Source organism: Indicator indicator, chromosome 11, assembly GCF_027791375.1.
Source record: "Indicator indicator isolate 239-I01 chromosome 11, UM_Iind_1.1, whole genome shotgun sequence".
Classification (NCBI taxonomy): Eukaryota; Metazoa; Chordata; class Aves; order Piciformes; family Indicatoridae; genus Indicator; species Indicator indicator.
The window spans coordinates 34350640-34374768 of NC_072020.1; the positions used below are offsets into that span (position 1 = coordinate 34350640).

The following is a 24129-nucleotide window of genomic DNA, read 5'->3' on the forward strand; positions in this document are numbered from 1 at the left end:
ACCATAATCCTTCCCACACCCCACAACTTATTTCAACCATTCACCAACACCAAAAACTCCTAAAAACCACAAACCCCACCCCTTTAAACAACAACAACCAAAATCCAAACCTAACCCTACACAAAACTCCTTCACCCCCTCACCCAACCCCAACCCCCTCTTATACTCCATACACCACACCCAATAACCACCACCCACAAACTAAATAATCTTTTCATAGTTTCACTAACACAACCTAAAATAATTACTTACACCATTATCCTTTTATATAATCACATCTTTTCATTATTCACATACTTAAACATATCTACCATTTCATTCAGTTATATTTCAGATTCACCATTAATTCTCAAAACCAATTCCCTTTTCATTTACCTACACAATTCCACCCCACCCCCAATCCTTCACGTGTGTGTGTGTGTGTCTCATCTTTATCTCCTCCATTCCATCAACTTTCCCTTCCTATCATAAATCCCCCCCTCATCCCATCTCACCTGATTCACCACTTCCCCCAATTCCCATTTTTAACCTAATAATATATTCCTCATTCCAATTCAATAACATTCCCAATAACCTCTCGCGCCACGCGCTCGCGCGCGCCCTACCCACCCTCCATATATCCTAATTTCCCCACCCATCCTCTCTCTAAAATCTTTTTTTTCTTCCTTTTTTTTGTTTTTTTTTTTTTTTGTTTACCCCCCCCCCCCCCCCCCCCCCCCACTTCCTTGTTTGGTGGGTGTGTTCCCCCTTTGCTGGAGCAGGTCCAGAGGACAGCAATGAGACTGGGGAAGCAACTGGAGGGAAAGTCTGATATGGAGAGGCTGAGGGAGATGGGGGTGTTTAGCCTGGAGGAGACTCAGGTGGGACCTTATCACACTCTACAACTACCTGAAGGGAAGTCATAGTAAGGTGGGGGTCAGGCCTTTCTCCCAGGCAACTTGCGACAAGACAAGAGTGCATGGCCTGAAGCTGTGCCAGGGGAGGTTTAGGTTGGATGTTAGGAAGCACTTCCTCATGGCAAGGGGAATTAGACACTGTAATGGGCTGCCCAGGGAGGTAGTGGAGTCGGTGTCCCTGGAGGTGTTTAAGGGAAGACTGTATGTGGCACTTAGTGACATGGTCCAGTCACTGTGGTGGTGTTAGGTCATAGGTTGGACTTGACAATCTCAGAGGTCTATTCCAACTTCAATAACTCTGTAAAACCCCAAAATACAAAGGACAAGATCTTAAAAGATTATAAGAATCTCAATATAAGACCAGATGTTTCAAGGTGCTTTTGCTAAAATTCTGCAGTTTCATTCAAAAGTATGCACAGTTATAACATCTAGTTTTCATAATATAATTATACTGACCCCTAGCTCTCAAACCACATTCTGTGGAGCACTGATCGGTGTAACATAAAGAAGCAGTAAGCCATACAGTACTATGATAATGATATGATACTGATCTTCCTTTTAAATGGAACAAGATGAAAGTGGACTCCCTCCCATGATGGTGTGTACTTTTAGAGGTATGGAGAAGTTCTGAACCCAGGTCATGACAAAATCTCTATTGATCTCAACACATAATTTAGTTTATGATGCAATCAAGTGAATCCTTACAACGTAACTTCATCAATGCTAATTATCCCAAGATTTCATGTCAATTAACCCAAAATATCAGTTCAGCAGGCAGCACACTATTCAGATGTTGCACATCTCTACTGTTGGTTAGCCTTCAGTGTGTGCCTGGCACCAAGAGGATATAAAGGATATAAAGATTACGGTGACTTGGGAATTTAGGGCAGACTTTTCTAAGAATCATGTTCTGTGATTCTGTGATTTGTTTGTGCCTCAGACACCACGCTTTAAATGGCAGTATGATACACATTTCAAAACTGTATCAAGTCTAGACATTAAGCACGTAAGAATCACCATCATCACCACCAGTCTCCTTTTGTAGAGGAGACACTTTCAATGAAATTATGATCTAAAACTTCAGAATAATAATCTTCTTTTGAATGTCACTTAAAACTGTGATCCTAATCAACTTTGCAGATTAAAAACCTTGTAAAAATATTGATCATAAAGAATGATCTAGTTTGGACATTAAGTAACAAATATTTACAGTTTTTCACAAGTTCAACTGAAAACTTCCCTTTTTAACCTATTCTGTAGTGCTGGGATGCAATAAAACTTGACTGCATTTCAGTTCAGTGGAGCTCTAAATCTATGGTCTAAACTTCAATACAAATTAACGTGCTCTGAAAGTTTTCAGAAAAGTGTGTACTCCATAATGCTAAAGCAGTATTATTGTTAAAAATACATACCAAGAATTTCATCGAAGATCTTGTACAAGCCTGGAACGAAGGTAACTTCTCTGCAAGTCATTCCTACATCTTCATCATAAACCCACATTAGCTACGTGTAAACAAAATAAAACAAAAATATTTACTGTCTTTGTAACCAGTCTATGATTCTCCAAAGGCCTATTCACTTCAAACTTTTCCAATCTGATTGCTGCTGTCACACAAGACAAAAGCAGAAGCAGATGTTTGGCAAAAATTATGTTACCCACAGATTTCCATAATGAAAATCCATTCTTTTCTGCTTGGTGGAGAACTCCAACAATGTGTGAAGTTCAGCATGTGAAGACAAGTTAAAGAAATAGCTGAAAAAGTGCCAGCAGTAGGCTTAAATTCTCTGTTCTCTATCTAAACAGACCAAGGAATTTTTGGACCTAGAGCAAATGCTACACACAAGTGTATATATATATATAGGCATGTTTGTAAATACAGAGGTACACATAGAACTGAGTTTACACACCTAGGTGTGCATTTATGTTTTGACTGAACTTCAACATTTGCTTAGCATGTTATTTCAGGTGAATCATGCTTTGCTTTAAAAAGTTTTCACTGGACCCCTGTTCTACACGCATGTATGTATGTATGCATGCATGACCACAGTTTTTAGCATGGTAATTCAGAATATTCAGAAAAATAGAGATATGCCTATTTATTAACCAGAATAATTACTTCCCTGTTAAAACAACAAAAACTAAGGCTACAAATTTAATTACACTTACCTGAGTTAATGGTTCAACTGACCCAATATAGGTATCTGGACGGAGGAGGATGTGCTCAAGCTGAGTCTTTTTCTGATAAACTCTCTCAACAGACATCTTCTTTGAAGTGTCATTTTTATTAACATTTTCCAAGTCTTCCTTTTTTGAAGCATTGATCTGACTATCAAATAATGTCTAAAAAATAAAGACACCAACAATCTCATTCATTCAATCTGTCACTCCCAAGATACAAAAAAACCCTGTCAGACACTTAAATTATAATCAAAACATATCATGTAATTTAAATGTTAAGCTTTCATGTGTATTAAGATCAAGCTACCCTCCCCACAGGAAAAAAATCAACAAATTATATGGCAGTTCCTTAACACACTGTAACATACTCAAACTTGAGTACTAAGCACGATAAATGAAAATAAGCAAATAACAATATATTACAAAAGACACCCACTTCCACAGATGAAGTACTTATCCATTTTGTACTTCAGCATTTAAATCTAAACCACTGAATACTATTCTGAATTATATCAGCAAAACTTAAGGGACTTAAGAAACACTGTAATGCCTCTCCTATAGCTTCTCAATTGCTGTAATTTGCATTCTTTATTTCACTGAAGTAATTAAACCTGACACAACCCCAGTTTAGAATACTTCGTGACTAAATAAACCAAGAACTGTAAAAAAAAGAGACTCACATAGGCTGAAGTTGGAATTTAAACAGAATTCAAGCCTAATGTGGTTGAACATCATGGAAAATGCCTCAAGTAGAAGAACAAGCAGTGTTACAGAAAACTAATAAGCTTTGGAGGGAAGGATATGTCGATTTGGTTCATCTTTCAGCAAACTCCACCTGATAAATACGTCCTTCCTGTCAAACTAAAACCACACAAAAGGAAAAATCAAGATTTCTCAGAGCACACAAATGTAGAAACAGCCCATTCTGAGACAGCAAGAGCATACCTACCAGGAGACTAGGTATGACATTTTCCCTATAAATCAGCATTATCTTTTAAACACCAACAAACCTAGCTTGAATTCACATGATGTATTTACCTGGCTAACAGATATAACAGGGGAAAAAAATGTCACCACCTGCCTAAAATCTTCTCTTAAAAGGGCTTTACCAATTTTGATGCAGGTGTTACATGACCAGTAAAAACCATCAACAGATAAATAAAAAGGACAAAACCCACTTGCCACTCAGTTAAATATTTTAGTCCCATTTAACTGTTCCCAGTAAATTTCTACATAAAGTAAATGCAGGTTAAACACCAACCCTGGATTCAGCAGTTACCATGTATATCTCCCAGCAAGAAGAAAGTATCTTCACTTCTCTCTTAACCTAGCCTTTGTTGCAGCCTCAAATAGCACTGCAGCCAAAGGGTCAGAAAGCCTAGGAACAAGGGCACATAGAAACAACACGTAGGAACAAGATGCAGATGATATTGAACTCACCCAAACCACTTCAACTAAGTAAATAAGGCCATATACCAACCTACAGCATACAATTAACACTAATAATTCTCCCTGTATTATTCAAATTTATCCTCTCCACATTCTACTTGATGCTTTTATTTTATTCCCCCTAGCCCCTCAGCAGGCACTAGAGGAATAAAGCATTTAATTTTACTCAGAACAAGGAAAATTACCTTTCTTTTCCAGACTTAGAGATCTAGAGATGACATTTTTCTAGTTTATTTACAGACTGCAAAAGTCTGCAAATGCTATGAAACACATACTTCAAGAATCTTTGAGACAAGCAGACTGTGTGCACCAGTGATGACAACAGCCAATTGTCTGGCAATGAATAAACCTGAACAGGCCAAATCAAATATTCTCTACTACCCAGTCCTGTAACTGACAGCATCAAAATAAGAGAGTGAAAGAACTCAGGGACCTCACAATCCTGCACCAAACTTACACACAACAGAGTTAGAATCACAACACTAACTCATGACTTTTCTTCTGGAGCACATCATGTCTCACACCAAACATGGAAGTTGCAATCACATTTATGTGTAATTAAAGTGTTTTGGTATCTAAGTTAATTGAGTCTCTTCACTGTCATTTGGCCTTAAACTGTAACACCACCACAATCCTAAAATGATTAGCCATGGATCAGCTAAGCAAGAAAAAAACAAACATGACTTTGCAAACATATATTAAACTGATACATGGAAGTGGAAGAAACTGACATATGGAACAGGAAGAATGAGAATTGTTACTAAAGAAGCATTGCCAAGTGTCACAGAATGGTTTGGCTTGGAAGGGACCTTAAAGACCCCTTAGTTCCAATTCCCACTGCCATGGGCACGACACCTTCCACTAGACCAGGTTGCTCATGGCCTTGTCCAACCTGGCCTTGAACATCTCTGGGACAGCACTCACAACCTCTCTGGGAAACCTATTCCAGTGTCTCACCACCCTAACTGTAAATAATTTCTTCCTAAAATCCAGTTTAAAGCTACCCTCTTCAAACTTCAAACAATTCCCTCTTGTCCCTACAAGCCCTTAAAAAAAGTCCTTTCCCAGCCTTCTTGTAGTCCCTTTAAGGTACTGGAAGGCTGCTATAAGGTCTCTCCAGAGCCTTCTCTTCTCCAAGTTGAACAGCTCCAACTCTCACAGCCTGTCCCCATAAGGGAGGTGCTCCAGTCCTCTAATCATCTTAGTGGCCATCCTCTAAACCTTCTTCATTGTAACGGTTCTCAGAATGATGTCCAGGCTTCCAAAGAGTTTTACTGTATGGGTATCTAATTTTATATATATACACATATGTGTGCACACACACACACATATATTTCTTTCTGAACTTACTGGCTATACTTCATGATCATCTTTGGCATCATACTTCAAAGGAGTCACCTTTAGCTCGCTCACTTGTTCCATAGCTCTATTAACACTATTTTACTATGCTCACTTGTTCCATAGCTCTATTAACACTATTTTACCATGCTCACTTGTTCCAAAGGAACTAGCGATTAGCAGGAAAAGAAAATAATATTTGGCAAAGTAGAAGTTTGAAAGAAGGGAAGAGAAATGCAACTCAAAGAAAGCAAAGGAATTACAGGTGTAAAAACCACCAGAATATTCAAATGGAACTATTCCATTAGCTCCCAATCCCATGTTGACAGAGGTCACATCTAGACAAACTTTGCTCCCTAGAGAAAACTAGTGCTGCAGAAGCTTGCTTTAACACAGCAGTAGTAAGGATCTTCTGTCATTCTACTACTTGTGATAGCTATGCCTACTGTCTTTTAAAGTACACTAACTGTAATGTGATAGAGTCCAATTTAATGGGGAGTGTGTGAGGGTAGGCAGGCAGGCAGCAAAGGACACCCAGAAAACTAGCATAAGATTTTTCTTCCTGGTGAGTGACTATTAGGAGAACAAAAAGTCTGAAGAACATTAATTCCATAATTTTTACTAAGATATCATGAACACCTTTTCAGTATGCTCTACCTAAAGGTTTGATGATGTTCATTGGCATAGCACAGGACAGATTTTATTTGCACGATTCTCCAAGTATAGCATATCTTCTGTATGCAAAATACACTCATTACAAACATCCAGAACTTACATAATTTAATATACCATAAAAACAAGCATAAAATCAGAAGCCACAAAATGTTCGTTTACACAAACTAACATTATTATACAGGTACATGAGCATCAGAACTCTGCAAAACTGCAGTTTCCCAGACAGTTTCCTTTGGGGCTGTGCTGTACTCTGAAAGAGAAGACTAGCTCCAAGTCCCTGTCTTGAATGGACATTCTCAGACTTCAAGTGCTGTTTACAGGTGTCATGGGTTGAGTTGAATTTGCTGCTGTTATTCATACCATGCTGCAGTCATGCCAGCTTCAAAAATGCCAATACTGGCCGGAGCAAAGTATTATGGGGCTCGAAGTTCAGATTGTAACATGGGAGGCTTCCTGTTTTGGTTGCTGCTTTGGGTGTTGGCTGCTCCGCTGTGCTGGTGGTGGTGGGACAGGGAAAGATGGTGGAATAGTTTTCTGGCTTGGACTTTTGGCTCACTGCTGCTTTGCACCATGCCTTTTCTGCAAATTGGCTAAGGTAATTGATCATGTGTGGTCCTTTTGAGGCTCAGGTATCTTTAAGAAAATGACAAAGTCCTCCAAAAGACAGAGTCCTATGGGACAGATCTGGTCGCCCCAGGATTTTGTAACATGTTGTTCTATTCTGATTTCTACTGTCACACTATTTAAGGCAGTGTCTAGCTGATTATTGCTCTCTTCTCCTCTTTCCTCTCTTCCTCCTTATAGAGGAGCTCATACCTCTTATCTGATAGTTTGTGTGGGGAGAGACAGCCCTAGCTGTCAGGGGAATTTTGAGATGCATCACAAGGCCAGGTGAAGCCTGGTAGGCCTAAATTTAGTGGAGGGACACTTCTGGCCTGCTCTTAGGCCTGCTCAGGCTGGCAGGGGTAGAGGATTTTGGAAGGTTGTGGCCTGGTAGACTCAGACTAATTTGTGAATGTATTCATTCTACCTGAATGCCTTTTTGTATATATACTTGTAAATAGAATTTCCACTTAAACTTCCAGTCAGTGTGCAGTATTTTTTTTCTTACTCCCCAAAAAGGAGCAGAATATCTTTTCTGTCCCTTTGCCCAGAGTAGCTCCTGGCTTAAAACCAGGACAGAGTTACCTAATTTATTCAGTAAACTCTTATCCCATTCTTTTTGTCTCAACACAGTTTGGTTTTGTGTATTGGTTCCCCCCCCCCGTTCTGTTCTGGAGGAACAGACAGGTTAACCTGCTGGTTCAGTTTAACCTGTTTGTTCTGATTCAAATCATTACAAGAGGGCATCCCAAAAGCTTAAAAAAAAAATCTTCATCACTGAATCAATGCCATAGATCTGTGGACACAAATATCTTCCACAGTCTTTCCATTATGTTTTCCATGATAACTTAGAAGAGAAAATTTAAAAAACTTGAAGTGCTTTCATCTGCTGAATTTCTACTACCTAATGCAAAAACTATAGCAAGAAAGCAAAATCTCCCCCTCCCCCTTCTTAACATTTTTTTAAAATTTTATTTTAACTGAGCAAGCACTAAACTGCAGTGTTAAACTGACAATTTTTTCAGTATATTTTGGATTTGTCACAAGAATGCCTTTTGTATTCTGTCCCATAAGAAAGATCTCCCTATTATTAGAGCTCCAATAACACTTCTCAAAATGGCACCACATACTGTTTCACAAGAAAACCCCTAAAGAGAATTAACCAAGTGCCAAGGGACTTTTAAAAAAACCCCAGACTTACTGTGGAGCAGAAGACTTGTTTACAGGTTACCCAGTTTTCGGGACCTGCCTTTCAATCTTAATGCTGCCAATTTTGTTTTTTAGACACAATGTTTGCCTTTTCCAATATTCTTATGAATTCACGACTTTGTTACAGATTCTTGATTGTCTTTCAGAATTTCAAACCCTGCAGAAAAATGATGAATATACACATCCACATTAGTGTAAGTCAGCAGGATGACCATTCTTGTGTAGTTTGGAATGCTGTAACTTACTTCATGCATCCTGCTTTATAAGTATGCTTTTTGTACTGTGACTTCAGACGTAGCTAGCATCTTAAGACTTAAACAGCTTAGCAGTAACTGCATGGGAAAATACACTGATTCTCAGCTGATAGCAGCTGCTGCACGGTTTACCTCATACAGACTCTTGTACACACTATCATAACCACTTTCTCCAGCATGACTGAGAGGACTGCAGTTTGTCTTCTGGAGCTGTTTTTACTACAAATTTAATTAGTACTGTGCAAAGACTATAGCCATTCTTTCCTTTATTGATCTCAAGAGTCAAAACTCAAGTAGCCTTTCACAATGACAGTTTTGTAACATAAACTTTACTGTCTATCTTCAGTCTAACAATTTCCAAATATGGATTTGACATCTTCTCTCTTCACATTTTCCCTTTTTCATTTTTTTCTTTTTAGAGTCTCCTCCATTGAAATTTGGGCAAATAACAGAGCATGTGTGACATTCATATTAAGTCAGAGATTTTTATTGGCTTTTTCTGACAAAAAATAGGTCATGTCGTGTTCCTTTGTTTTGAAATCATGTTGAGTCACTATGCTGAGTTTGGTTACCTATGCTGCAAACAGCTGTACTTCAACATGCTAAATCTTAATACAGACTTTATCTGGACAGTTTGGCAGTCCCAGAGAAAAACTATACCTAGCTAAAGAGACAAGAAAATGCAAAACTACAACAAAGAATATATGTTTCATCATCAGTTTTAATCTTGCAATAACTGCAGTATACATCTTTGGTTTGACTTCTTTAAGTGGAAGTTTTTCTTTTAAGTAGCAGAACTTCACACTGTTGCAAGAAGTTGAGAATCCTGAAAAACATGAATGTGTCTCCCTACTTACACAGACTTAATCCTGTATTGGGCACTGTCATTTCCTCCACACTGCAAACTGTCTCTAAAAAAAACAACAAAAAACAATGAAAAAATCAAACACACACAACCAAAACAACACACACACAACAAAACAAAACCACAACCTACAACAACAACAAAACACAAACCACACACACACAAGAAAAACCAAACAGCCAAAACCCAACCAAACAAAAAACTGCATCTGTTCTTCTTTAGTCTACCTATATTAAGCAGCAAAAAAAGGTTCATTTTCTACACTGGCAATCAAGCATAAATGAACATGGAAGAGGCAGCAGTATGTGAACAAAAGTTACCTTTGTTTTGGCTTTTCTGCTTTAGCCTCCTAAAAACACTTATGCAATGGTGGTTCTGAAAGGCAAATGTAGCCCTCAGATGGAATAATTAAGAAAAGCACATGCCACGTGTCCTACATTCCCTTAAAGTGCAGGATAAGCACATTGAGTGGGATAAGACAGCAAATTTTGAGAGTAATCGAGCTGTAAAACCTAGTGATGTTAAGTAAGAAATGAAATGTAGGGATGTGGTAGATTTTCTACCACTTAGAGTTCAAAATAAAACTACACCTTCTGAGGAAAATAAGCAACATCTCAATAAGGTTTATAGGTGCAATATGGTAATTACCAGGTAATTCTATGGATAACATGCACTTAACAGTAGTGTGTTGTTATATAATGGGTTATAATAACCCCTTCTTGCCTTTAAAGAAATAGACAATTAATACATTATTACCTAAACATTCTGTAATTTTCCCAGAGAAAACTCATTCTAAGAATATTTCCCCACTATGAAAACATAACCGGGGGGAGTTTTGAGATAAACCAGTCTCCTACTGTGTTTAGCAAATGATTTGGCTCTCCTGCCAGGATGAAAACACACAGAAGTTAACAGTTCCCTGTTACCACATCAAATTTCCATAGACCAATGCATACCATTAGTGGCATGAAATGAATCTCTTTATCGTATTGCCCCAAAACTGACCATTGAAAGGAATTCCCAGTGATCTCCTCCAGAGCTCATCTCACTCCAGTGAGACTAACATGTTTGTCCATTTAAAATTCCTACATTTTTTATCTCCTGATTTGGACAATTTGCTCTGAACTCTGAAAGCATCACATTACATAGCTTTGTTACGATGATTCAGTTACAGAATAGCTTGAGGATGGTCAGACTTCCCTGTTACAAAAAAACAGAGTGGTCAACTACTGCCAAAAGGGAAAAACTCCATCTTTCTTTCCTCCTTCCCGATTCTATGCTCCATATAGTGGAATCAAACTGACTCCACAATAAGACAGTTCAAGGAGCAAATGGAGCCTTCCCCCGATTTTCCCATCAACTAAGTGCCATCAGTTGTCCACTGGCTTATTTTTCTGAACAAGCCTGCTAGAGAACCAGACAAGTAATGGTGCAATGAAAAGAGTAGGAACATACAGCTAGGAGGGTAAGGTTAAAAATCCCATGCTTTTTAGCAGATACCGTTAGATTGCTTAGTTGCACCATGAAATTACATTCTTAGAATTACATTGCTTCATCTTCCTATTAAACAGCTAAATAAAAGCACCACCATTCTTATTTTATGATTATTAATACACATTATAGTAGCACACTAGATTTAAGTGAAAATTTATGGATTTGCTTTTTCCACAAAATTTTTGAAAAGTGCAGAATACCACTCTTGTGTAAATATGTACATTCACTGTAATTATTTCTGACCAAAAAATTATATATAAAAATGTAAGTGTAAGTGAATTAATGTAAGTTAGCATAGCAACAGTTCTGCTTTACTTGGCAGAGGTTGGGATACAATCAACGGTATATTCAAATCCTGATCTTTACTGTCTTCTTTAAAAGCAAGTGCCCGTGCATGATGGCAATTTAACCAAATTTGACTATTTTTTTAAGGTCCTTCATTTTTCAGTTGTGTATCCATGGATAAGCTGTATTCCAATTTCAAATTTGGATATTATTTACCAAGTATCTTATATGGATTCTTTGGTATCTCATTTATCTTTTAAGAATTTGTTTTTCCAGCTAAAATTAAAAAACAAGAAGGAAAAGACCCTGATTCTTGTGGAAAAGAAATTTGTGTTAAAATTTAAGACAAATTAAGACAGTTTCCCTACAAATTCTTAGAACTGTGATCCTTGGAACAACTGAATGACCAAATCTCCTTCGTTCTTCCATCAGACTACTCATATGCAAGCCTCCACTAGCCAAGAAATTGAAAAATAGAGGTACTTGTACCAAAGGATACACATGCAATACCACTGAAAAGGAGATAAAAAGAATAGGTCCAGCTGCACAAGCTGTTAGGATAGGACATGTCTGTCACAATTATGCCGTCTTAATGATACCTGGTCTCATTTAACTAATAACACCACCCAGTGTGATATAGTATGTTCTGAAGCTGATATACCTCTATGAGACACACCATATGGGTCACTAGTGATGGCACCTGGACCAGCAATCTTCTGGCAGGTCAACAACATCTATACATATTGGGACCACTGACTTTTATTCCTCTTTGGAGAAAAGAAACTTTTCACCCCTGCTTTCTGGCCTTGTGTTGCAAGAACTGAATGTGCCACTACAGGTGATACTGCATATGGAACTACAATACTGACTCGATGATGCAGATCACAGAATACATCTGGTTGGAAGAGACCTCAAAAATCATCAGTCTAGCCTTTGACCTGGTAGTGAAGGGTCAACACTAAACCAGGTCTACATGCCACCTCTCCTCCAGAAATGGTGACTCCACCACTGCCCTGGGCAGATCCTTCTAATGTTTGAAAACCCTTTCAGTGAAGAAGTATTTCCTAATATCTAGCCCAAACATCCCCAGCACAGCTTGTAACTACTTCTTCTACTCCTGTTGCTTGTCACCAAGGAAAAAAAAGGTTGTCCCCCTCCTCACTCCAACCATCCTTCAGATACGTGTAGAGTGGAGAAGGTCTCCCCTCACCCTCCTCCTCTCCAGACCGAACAACCCCAGCTCCCTCAGATGTTCTGCATAGGTCATGTGCTCCAGACCCTTCACTAGACTCACTGCCCTTCTCTGGATGTGCTCCAGCACCTCCATATCCTTCCTATTGTGAGGGGCCCAGAACTGAACACAATACTCAAGGTGTGGCACTGAGTACATTGGTTCCTGAGGGCCACAGTGTTTCTAATACAAGTCAGGATGCCACTGACTTTCTTGGCCACCTGGGCACACTGCTAAGTCATGTTCAGTCAACTATCAACCAATATCCCCAGGTCCCGCTCAAAGCTGCAGCTTTCCAACCACATATCCCCAAGTCCATAACTCACTAAGAGCAGAACCTGGCACTTGGTCTTGTTGAACTTCATACAATTAGCCTTGGCCCATAGGTCTCACCTATCCAAATCCCATTATAAAGCTTCCCTACCCTCTAGCAGATTTACAGAGACACCCTGCTTGGTGTCATCTGCAAACTTAGTGAGTACGCACTCAATCCCCTCATCCAGATCACTGATAAAGATATCCAAGAGGACAGGCCCCAGTACTGAACCCTGGGGAATGCCACTAGTGACTGGGCACCAGCCAGATTCAACTCCATTCACTATCATTCTTTAATGATCAGATGTCTGATTGCTGTTACATATAAGCGGACTACATAGATATTTGAGTCTAACTAATGATATTTGTTGTGTTCAAATACCAAAAGTAACTTGGATCTTAACGAACATCATGTCCCTTCCAACCCTAACAATTCTATGATTCTATGTTGCCAAAGGCACCAGAGAACTAAGGGACACTATGGATGTGGGATGGTTGAATAAACCTTTTCATAGTTTAGTTTCTCTGTTAACAAGTTGATTACAAAGTTTATTCCAATCTGTATTGATAATTGCCCTTGTGACTACTTTGGTTTGTGCTTTATTGTAGTAAGTCTATGCTAAGGCCAAATATTGATACGTCAGGTGCATACAATATCTGATTGGACAGAATTGGAAATGCATCTGGGTAAGGAGGAAGAAAAGCACAGTGTAAGGGATACTCCCAAATTTGATATGGTATGAGCACCATTCCATATTAAGTGACCACAGTCATAGGGTGGATGATGTGGGATAACTGCCTAGCTTACCATGGGACCAAGTTAATTTAGTGCGCTCCAGGACCAAGGTCACTTACAACCAAGAGATGTTTATGTTACCTCAGGAAATGGAGATCCACTGAGCTGGTCTGCCAAACAGCTGAAAGAGGGAATTTTGGGATGATAAGATGGCCCTGTTTCAGGCAAAACTAATGAAGTAAGGCTAAACCAACAAAACCATGCAGATCCAAAATAGATTTTGAAGTCTATAGTGCCTTAACTGCAATTTTAATATTGAAGTTGACATCCCTTAGTATGTTAAAGGAGTATGTGTTAAACATATGACTGTTTCTCCTCTCTCCACCCAAATCATGTCAAATGTCACCTCCAAGGCAGGAACAGCTAAGGTTAGAGTATAAAAAACAAACAAACAAAAAAAAAAAAAACCAAACAAAAAAAACCCCAAATCATGAAGGGAACACCTCCAGGTAAGACTGGATTTAGCAGACAAGGATGGTCAACAGGCTGTGCTCCTGTTGCATCATCCAAGACCAGGATGCCTTCTTGGTAAGAACAGCACATTCAACATACAACTGAAGTTTTGCTACATTTCTACTATATATTAGAATTACTGCAAAGATTGCATCTCCAGCTTTGCTGGATGCTACCTGGGATTTATTAACTTGAGATCAATCGCTTCCAGTTAGTGCACATATCACCCTCAATCCTGAATACGTTTGTACTGGGTTTGGCCAAGCTGGAGTTAATTCTCCAGTGCTGTTTTGCAGCAGCAGTTGATAACATAGCAGTGTTTTGGCTACTGTTGAATAAGTACCCAGGCTATGTCTTTTCAATGTTTCCCTGCCCCAAGAGTACATTGAGGGATGGGCAGGATCTTGGGAGGGGACATGGCTGAGCTGGCATACCTGGACTGGCCAAAGAGGTATTCCATGCCATATGACGTCAGCTCAGATATAAGAATGAAGTAAAAGAAGGAAGTGGGGGGATTGGTCCATGGCGTCTATCCTCCCAAGCAACTACCAAGCTTAGAGAGCCCTGCTTCCCGAGACCGACCATCGTCCTGCTAATGGGAAGTAGAGACTAACATCTCTCTCTTGCTTCCGCACGGTCTATTGCTTTTGCGTAGTATTGTTATTAAATTCGCTTCTATCTTATTATCAGCTTTGGTCAATTTCTTTTTCTTCTTCCTCCCATCTCCCCCTGTCTATTTAAGAGGGGGAGTGATAGAGCGGCTTTGGTGGGCATCTGGCCTCCAGGCCAGGGCCAAACCACCACAACATTGTATCTGTCCCTTTACTAAATTAAGTCTATTAATTGTTTTAACTTTCTGAAGCTGTGTCAGTGCAAGTCCTTATTGGGGCATTGGGGAAAAAAAAGCATTATTTTTGTCAAATAGTTTGGGTAAGAGCACTGGGGCTCCAAGACAAGCACATGTCAGGATGTAACCCAAAACATGACAGTACTAACATAAGAACAGTACAGACATCTGGCAGCACCTCTTTATAACTCAAGTGTTTCCCATATCCTTGCCCTTTTAAATGATTGCTTTACCACCAGTTTGAGTGCTACGAAAGCATTCTATATGCTCAGCACATTTACATTTCCCAATTGCAAATATTACTTTGAAGGGGAACAACACAACCTGATAGATCCTCTGATGGAACAAAATTCTTAAAACCCATTCAGGTTGTATGACAGGTATCTCATGCCTAATGTTATCCTTCCTTCCAGATTCTACAGCCAGCTGAGCCAATACCATAACATAAGGTATTTTCACTCTGTTGAACTATCTACAGATTAATAAACAAATTGTAGAAAATAACTAGAAAAAGCTTCATGCATGAATAAGACAACATTCAAGACAGTAAAAGATAGTGTGAGCAAATCAAACAGGCTAGTTTTTCAGCTCCTGTTAACTGGCATAATAACATGGAATAGGAGTCAAGTTGTGATACACTGGTAGTAGTGTCTGAGCCCACACATGAAGATTTTATTCTACTTTTCTAGTCAGCTTCTGCATTATTAAGAGGAGAGCCCAAATACTTTGTGTGTGTTACTTAACCAACTGCACACTCTTCATTAGGAAGCAATTCTCCATTGCACAACACAAATTTTTGAACTCTCATGAATATAACAGCTTTCAGTGTATTAGGATTGATACATCTTTATGTTATTTTTATGGTTGAGGGGGGAAATGTTATTTATTAATTACCCTTACAACAATAATAAACAATATGGCAAATGGGTATTAAAAAAAATACTAACCCTTTATTAATATAAATATGCCAAAACTCGTTGAATAAGGTTCGTGTATGGTTGGAAGGTATATTTACAATGGGAATAAGCAGTTTTAGGGCAAATATAAACTATTCTACGCAAATTAGGAGGCAACAACTTGGAAAGGCCCGGAGAGCAGACATCACTCGATTACAGCAGGGGGAGGCTCAATAAGAAGCTTTAAACCCAAAGGACAATGAATTAATTACTCACAGCTGGTTTTACCCACATGGGGGGATGCTGCTGCCGCTGTGTTAGCTTTGCGGCGCTCTTCCAGGGGGCTACCATGGCAGATTGCCAGCAAGGAGAGTTTACTGCGTGGTGCCAGGCTGATGTGGCTTCAGCGGATGGCTGGCAGTTAACGACACTCTTCAGGATGGGCGCTTGCTTAGTTTCTGGGTAAACTGAGGCACGACATGATTCTGGTGGCAAGGGGAAGCAGGATAGGTGGATCTGGCTTCTAGGCTTGTGGCTTCTCCGACTTGCATGTGTATGGCTCATGGCTTTATCCCAGGCTCTAGACCAGGCATTTGAGGCAGGGCAGGGCAACTCAAGCCAGCTTCTACGAGATGGGTCCAAGTAGGCTTGAAGCAAGGCAAGGCTTAAAGCAAGGGTGACTACCAAGTCACTTGTATATATACAGAATGCCAGATTGATTGGTACAGTGGGGCACTGAAGCTAACGTGTAGCTGCCCAATGGAAAGGGCGTTCTGCCAGGCTATAACCATAAAAGGCAGAAGCAAGGACCTTGTATGTGGGGGAGCAGTGGTCAGCTTACGAGCTCTCACCTCAGATAAACCTCTTGTTTACCAGACAGACAGGAGTCCTGTCCCCTTTGTTCTTTTTCCTGTATTGCCCTGTTTTCCTGCAGGAAGGAGGGGAGAGAAAGGAACCCTGTCTAGACATCTTAAGGCCTTTGTACTGGGTTTGTACTGGGCCATGTCATGGCCCTACCATGACAGTTATTTGCATGTCTACCTTGCACTGAAATACTAAAACACCTTGACTCTGACCCTTCAGGTTTTGTACTTCAACATGGTGCCCTAGAAAGGACTACAATACAACAAATAGTACTGATCCCCAGAATTTTCAACAGAAAAGCAATAGTAACATAATTACTATGGGTTAACATGATACAACTTCAGGTTTGCCTTCTCTCGAGTATGTGGAGCACTTCTCCCCATTTCTCTCCACCACAAACTTCCCTCCCAGTTGATTCCTTACGCACTTACACATGCTTATGACAGAGTAACTGCTTTATTTTAACTGTTCCATTTTAACTTGCCTCCATTTATCTCAAAGGTTGTGATACAAAGTTTCCATGACAATACTATAATACAAAAGTGGTGGAAAAGACTTTTAAATTAGGACAACTAAATTGTGTATGACAAAAAAAAAAAACAACCACAAAAATAAACACAACAAGACCTCAGTCAAGGTACAGCTCTGTAGCGATAAAGGAAGGCAACAGACTGAATGACTGCATGCACTAAAACTTTTTTCTGTATCAGCTGGTCTAAAATGGTGTCATTTTTCTCCAGGCACCTTGCCATTCCTGTATCTTTATATCATGATAGATAACTAGCAAGGGAATAAACACAAGACTGAAACATTCATACACAGCTATATTAGCTTCCCTGAAGTCAAAATACCCTAGACCTACCAGAGGCTGGTCAGCTGCTTTTCAGCAACTCCCGTGAAGCTCACACTACCAGTTTCTCAGAGGTAAAGATGCTTTGCTTAAGGAACACCAGAATTGTAACTGCTTTTATAGGAACATTACATATCAAGCTATCTGGTTGCAAGCGGTTTTGTTTGGTTTGTGGTTGTTTCTTTTACCCTACTTTATCTTGGCTTCTTTTATTTATGAGAAAATAACTTTTCAGTATTATCTTACAGCTTTGGTGATTTTTGTCATGAGAAAAAAATATTGCTCTTTCCCTCTCCTTGAAGATTACTTCACAGATTAAGAAAGTTGGTGTGGTTTTTTGGCACCTCACCAAGGCAGACACTTGTAGAGTTTTTAAAATACCTTCTCACAACCGTTTGATGTCTTTAAGAAGGAACAGTAATCTTCACTCTAACCAGGTCCATTTATTCATTTAAAAAAAAAAATAAAAGAAATCAATACCTTTTCGAGACACGGAGCTTCCATGCAAGGAGGACTGCTTTACAACTTAATTGCTATTTTACCTTATAAATCAGGTGAAAATATACATGGTAGATTAAGCAATTCAATCTTCTTTTATACCTTTTTTTCCTTTACGGTAACTTTTTAAACTGTATCCAACAAAGGAAAATATAAATCGGATGTTTAGAATTGACCTTTTCAAACACGTGTTAACTCAGGCAGCCTTTACACTAGCTTTGCTAATGCCCTTTTTTCTTGCTGAAAAACAAAAAAACAAATTAGACTTGCTTAGATGTAACAAATACAGATTGATCATTTTAACAAAGTAATTAAAAGCACTATCTTACTTTCAGTGGCAAACTGTATTTACATGTAAAATGGAATTGCATTAAGAGGCAGACAGCATTTTAGAATAGTTTTATTAAATGAAGCTAGATGAGCTGTTCTCACATAAAAAGTTTAACATCATGCACTTCAAAACACACCGAAGTTTCAAAACTAGAGATGTGATCCTCACTTACTGAGGCAGGTCAGATCTTTTCCTGCTTTTCACATCCACCTTTTGAATACTCATTACCGAACTACATGAAGAAAATGGCAAAGAAACGTTTTTTTTTTTTTTTAACAGAAGACACACCTACACCAGAACAAGCTTTCCCCCCAGCTCAGAATACTGGGGATGAAGACACGTTATTAAGCTGCAAGAATGACTCAATTGCTGTCAAAGAATTAGCCCCAATTTTGTTCCACCACCAAACCTCTACCTAGTATAATCTTTACTTCTTCTTTGAGCCTGAACTACTCAACCCTCCAACACAAAGACTGGATGCAGTAAGACAACAAACGTATTTCACTGGATGGTGGTGTGGAGGATAAGAGGCAACAACTTTCATTTGGCAAGCAAGCCATAACATCTAACACATCCCTCTTCAGAGCTGTTGTGTCTAACTCACCCAATTTAGCCACAGACATTTCCCTCTAGTACTAAAATAGTCAGGAGTCATCACATCTCTTTGCAACACACTGCTTCCTTAAGGGCACCAGAATCAGAAATTCAGCAGAAACTGCTTCCCAGCTGTTGATGTACTACATAACTCAAAGTCTACAAAATTCATTACAACCCCCCCCCCCCAGTTCTTCAGTCAATATAACAGCAAAAGAAAAGATAGATGGTTACAAAAAACAAGAAAGAAGCGCTACAAGAAGACTTGGCAATAAGGTAACACTGTCTCTCCCCACTACAGACACAACATAGCAAAGACAGTACCTAACATGTAACAACTCTCTTGTAGGCCTAACTTCAGCCAGTTGAAGAAACAGAAGGCTTGACAAAAAAAAATGGAAAGAGGAGAAAACTAATTCTGAGCTTTAATCCAGGTCCAGAGAGGCAACTAAAGAGGTCTAAAGGATTTAGAGGTAGGAATTTCAACCACCTACTCCAGATTTTGAGGCTATTAAAGTGATAATAAACAGTAATTACAAGAATTATTTACAGAGAATTATTTACATTAGCACACAGATCTATTTTTTTTTTTTATGTCACATTAACACTCATATATTAACTTTAAGTGAGTATTTCCTAGAGCTGAAACCTTTCCCTTCCACAAGGGGCAGGAAAATGGAAGGGGCGTTTAAAATCTTAAATTATTATCGGGAGTCTCAGCTTTCATTTATTATGTAACTCTTAGGGTTAAGTAGAAAGACTTTGGAAACATTGAAAGAAGCAAATGATGCTTCTTTGAAACACTCTTCCACAGCTTTTGTGGGCATTATCATCATATCAGAAGCAACACACTTCACAGTGTTACTTGCAATGACTTCACCATCACTATGAAAGGCACAGTGATTTTTTTTTAAGAGAAAAATAAAAAAAAAACCTGTTACTGTACTAGTATAACATTTTCTGTAGTCCCTAAACACAAAGGCTGATGATAAATTACTTTTGTCAAAAGTTTTTCTAGTGTTAGAAAATGTCATTATATTTCAGCAATGAAAATTTCTCTCCTTAGAGACCCATGCTTTTTTAATTCTTACTACAGCTTAATGCTTTTGCAGGTTGTCTTGGTTTAAAGAGCAGACAGAAATACTCTTACTCCCACTAAAATAAAGGAAGTAAAGGAAGTAAAATAAAGAGGCTCTCATTGAATTAGAGAGAAATACAGAAATTGTATTCAAAAAATAGAGAAAAATACAGAATACATGAATCCTTCACACCCAATACATATACAGGATACATGAAAATCCCGAAAAACCTTCCCCCAACCAGACTAAACCACAAACCTCAGTTGCTCCTTTTCTCCCCCACCTGGGGTTTAACATATGCCCCAAGGCTCGCTCTTTCCCCCCCATTGCTAGGCTGGATTCAGGCTGGCTATGCGTGAAACTGCCTTCCCTTGGTTCCTGGCATTAAACCTAAACAGGCCAAGATGGCACAGTACAAATTAGTTCGGCCTGGAAGGCCACAGATAAGACTGGAACCATCCTCCTCCCACACCAGATAAGGTAGCTCGCTGCATGCAAGGAGATGAAAAGGAAGAAAGAGAAAGACTTTCTTTCAGCCATATTTATATTGCATATTTCTTTGCAGCCATATTTATAGAGATGCAGGATGTATGGGAGGAAATACAAATATTACATGTTCTGGTACACCTCCTGGACTCTCTGTACCTTCTGGAGGACTGCAACTTTGTGGCTTTTCTTAAGGGCAACCAGTTCAAACTGGGACACAGGTGTCCTTTGGAAATTATCCACCAAAAGTAATTAATAACAATCTGTAGGTCAAAAACTCCACCTTCTACCAACTGGAGTAGGGAGCAGCTGATTTAAAAAAGAAAATCAAAATCAGTATCCAGACAAAAAACCACCCCAATCAACCAAACAAACTTGTTATCTTGATTTGTTTTCAATTATATAACACTAACTGGTTTTCCCAATAAATGTTTTCAATTTATGTACTCTTGTGTGTGTCCACCACTGGTAGTTATGCCTATTTACCAGCTAAGCATTGCTAGTCATATTTCTTTAATTTCCGTAACAGGTAGCAGAAAACACACATGATGTATCATTTGCTTCCATTTATTCTTGGTTCATCTTGCTTTTAAAAGTAAAAGTAGGTATCACCTGATGCTTGTATGATGTTCCCATTAAGAAATGCACTCTAAGGTAAATTCTCTAACACATGAAGTGTGTTTTTCACAACTGTAAGTAAATCTTACCTAGTTAGGTGAGCCAATGAACAAGCATGACTTTTAAATAACAATCAAAGCTGAAGTTCTATACTGAACTCTTTACTAAAAGGTGACCATCAGGTTATGTATTTAGCATTTCCTAGTTTGAAACAAAGAAAACTAAGTTTTAACTGTTTCCCCATCTTCACAACTAGACTTATGTTACCCTTCAATTTTTTAACTTGGTCTTAAGAGACCACTAACAATACAAAATACATCACTAGGAATATAAGCATCCTAGTGGTTCCAACACACTAGTAAACAACCTTAAAAGTAATCAAAGTAGTTTCAAAGCAATTTACAAGCAAATAGCAAGTAGTTGCATATCCAGCAGATATATGGGAAGCAAATTAAAACCAGATGGCTGAAACTGTTAGTGTCCCTAGCTCTGTCCCTCTCATCCTCAAAGCCAGCATATGATATCTACTTATGAACCACCACATGAACTACCACTTTTTTCAGCCTGGCACACTAAGCCAATTACTAGCCACTGCTCCACCCATTTGGCTGCCACAACAGTATTGCTCTTCTGTATGCCAGTGTTCCGCAGCTCACTGAACAGGTTTTGCTGTAGGAACTGCTCAGAAGTCCTGTCTTCAGCATTTAAAATGCATTTGAGAGAAAGAAACAACATCCTACCATTTTACAAAAAAAGTGAACATAGTTTTAACTAAAATCTAATTATTTCTCTACAGCTACTCCAACTTAATTTTTACTGCTATAGAGAAAAGTTTGATTACATTCAATTGTAGGAAACTGTTGACTCCCTGTAATTTCATCTCCATTACACTGAAGAACATGTTTCAGTAAAAACGCCTCTTCAGTGATTTCCACACTTCATTCTGCAGTTTTCTATATGCTCTGTCAAACTTTCAATTACTTGGTCCAACGTATGTGGTAAAGATCTTAATTTTGAAGATCTATCCAAAGACCATAGTAGACAAAGTTCATATAATATTGCAGGAAGGAAAGAAAAATAATTTTAGCTTCTCTAAGTTGTTCCCATATCTGAAGTGTCTCATTTCAAGTGGAACATCCAGAAATTTGCTCACTTTTTTATATATCTTTTCATGCTGCCGTTTGCTTAAAAAAAAAAAAAAAACCAACAAAAATACCAACATAAAATACAGTAATTAGAGCCACATAAAGACTTCACCATCAGAACACACAGGATTTCTTCACCCCAATAGTGCTATTCCCATTCTTTTTCAATACCTCAAAGACACAAACACAACAGAAGAATGAGTTTGGTATTATTCTCTTTAATAAGACTTCTTAGAAGTTCCTATCTCCATAAAGCATATGCATCTAATTAAAGATGCAACTACCTCACCATCTATCAAGATATACTGTCTTCTGCTTAAAGACATTATCCTCTACTGAACTCTACACTGAAAGGCAAGCAAGTTATTGATTGGCTGAACCAGACCCCTTCAGGTCATCTTCGCTCCTCCTTCCTCAGATCTTACCGAAATCAGAGAACATCCACTACTATTACATAAGAAGGGCATCCCTTTGCACTGTAAGTCAAGGCCTAATGCTCTCAAAGACCTTTAGAAAGGTCAAAATAACTTACCATTTCCAGAGTCAGTTATGACCTGCTCCTTTTCAATTGTTACAGCTTTGGACTAACCCAGGAAAAGCTGTAAAAATCCCTCTGCTTCACCCTCTTACAGAGTTACAACTTTTGGAAAACAATGAATTCCAAAATACAATAGCAAGCACACAGCTCCAGCCCCCTGAATGTCTCACTACACATCTCTGAAACTTAAAAACTTCAGGTATTGTTTTATTCACACAGTTGGGAAAGAAGCCCCTTTTGGTAGCCTGCAAAGACTATGGCCGAGCATTATAAGGCAGTAACTGGGACTTTTAAGGGACAAGAGCCAGACCACATCTTATTCGCAGGACGGCAACTACAAACCAAGCCCTACTAACCCATCCAAGGCAGAAGTTTCCTACCTGTTTGCTCACAGACCGACCTTCTCACTGCAGGACCGAGCACCCTGAGGACCCCCCGGAGCCCCCACATGGCTGCAAGCTCTCCTCCTGTAAAGCCCATCCCAACCTCAAGCCTAGTCTGTCTTCTTCTCCCCCTACCTCTACACCCCGCGCCCGTGACCCCTTCACCGAGCGGCAATACAGCGCTTCCCCTTTCACTGCAGCCGTCAAGTTTCTTCCTCGTTTAAAAGCCAACCCGCATTCTTCACACAAGGAATAAAAAAGAAAAAACAATAAACAAACAAAACGCACAACTCACAACTTACCACCCAAGTCAGTCCCCCGCTGCCGCCACCGCCGCCACCGCCTCCTCCAGACTTTGCCATTTTCTTCCCGTTTCTCCTCCGACGAAGCGAGGGCACAGGGAGCCACCCGAGAAGGCCGGCACCGATTCAGAGCCTTGCCGCACAGCACGGCGCGCCCGCCCTTCGCGCTTCGCCTCGGACCCTCAAGCGCCACGCGGGCCCGGGAGCCCCCGCTGCCCCTTGCCCGCCTTTACACAACCACCCCAACAGCTTCTAGCTCATCCTGAGAATTATAGCTCGGCGAGGAAAATAACCCACCCGGATGGGCGAGTTGCGACGACGGATTCCGTGGCCGCCCGCAGCCCCGCGGAGAAGGGAAAGCTTCCTGCAAAGGAGACTCAAGAAAGGAAGGGCAGCTAGGGGGCTGCGCCGCCCGCACAAAGCGCCCTTCTGCCGCCGCGCTCAAACTCGAGGCCGTGAGGCAGCGGCCGGGCGCGGCTGGGCCTGCGGCTCTCGCTAGTTTAAAGGGACTGCTGGTCCCTCTATCTCACGCCGGCAACAACAGCCGCCGCTATCGCCGCCGTAGCACTGCCGCCCTTCCTTTTGCCTCCTCTCCTTCTCTTCCTCACTCCCAGGCCCACTCCCCGCAGCCACAAAGGCCCAGAAAATAGATTAAT

General features: G+C 39.7%; 1 protein-coding gene across 1 annotated transcript in view; it reads right to left on the reverse strand.

Moving 5' to 3' along the window:
- Positions 1–23533, reverse strand: part of TOP2B (DNA topoisomerase II beta) — a 61203-nt gene extending 37670 nt beyond the window's left edge. Inside the window, exons 1-3 of the mRNA XM_054384846.1 lie at positions 23474–23533; positions 3064–3237; positions 2309–2399 (exon numbers count right to left, since the gene is read on the reverse strand). Coding sequence (XP_054240821.1) covers positions 2309–2399; positions 3064–3237; positions 23474–23533 — 325 coding nt within the window. The remainder of the gene's footprint in view (positions 1–2308; positions 2400–3063; positions 3238–23473) is intronic.
- Between the last annotated feature and the right edge of the window lie 596 nt (positions 23534–24129).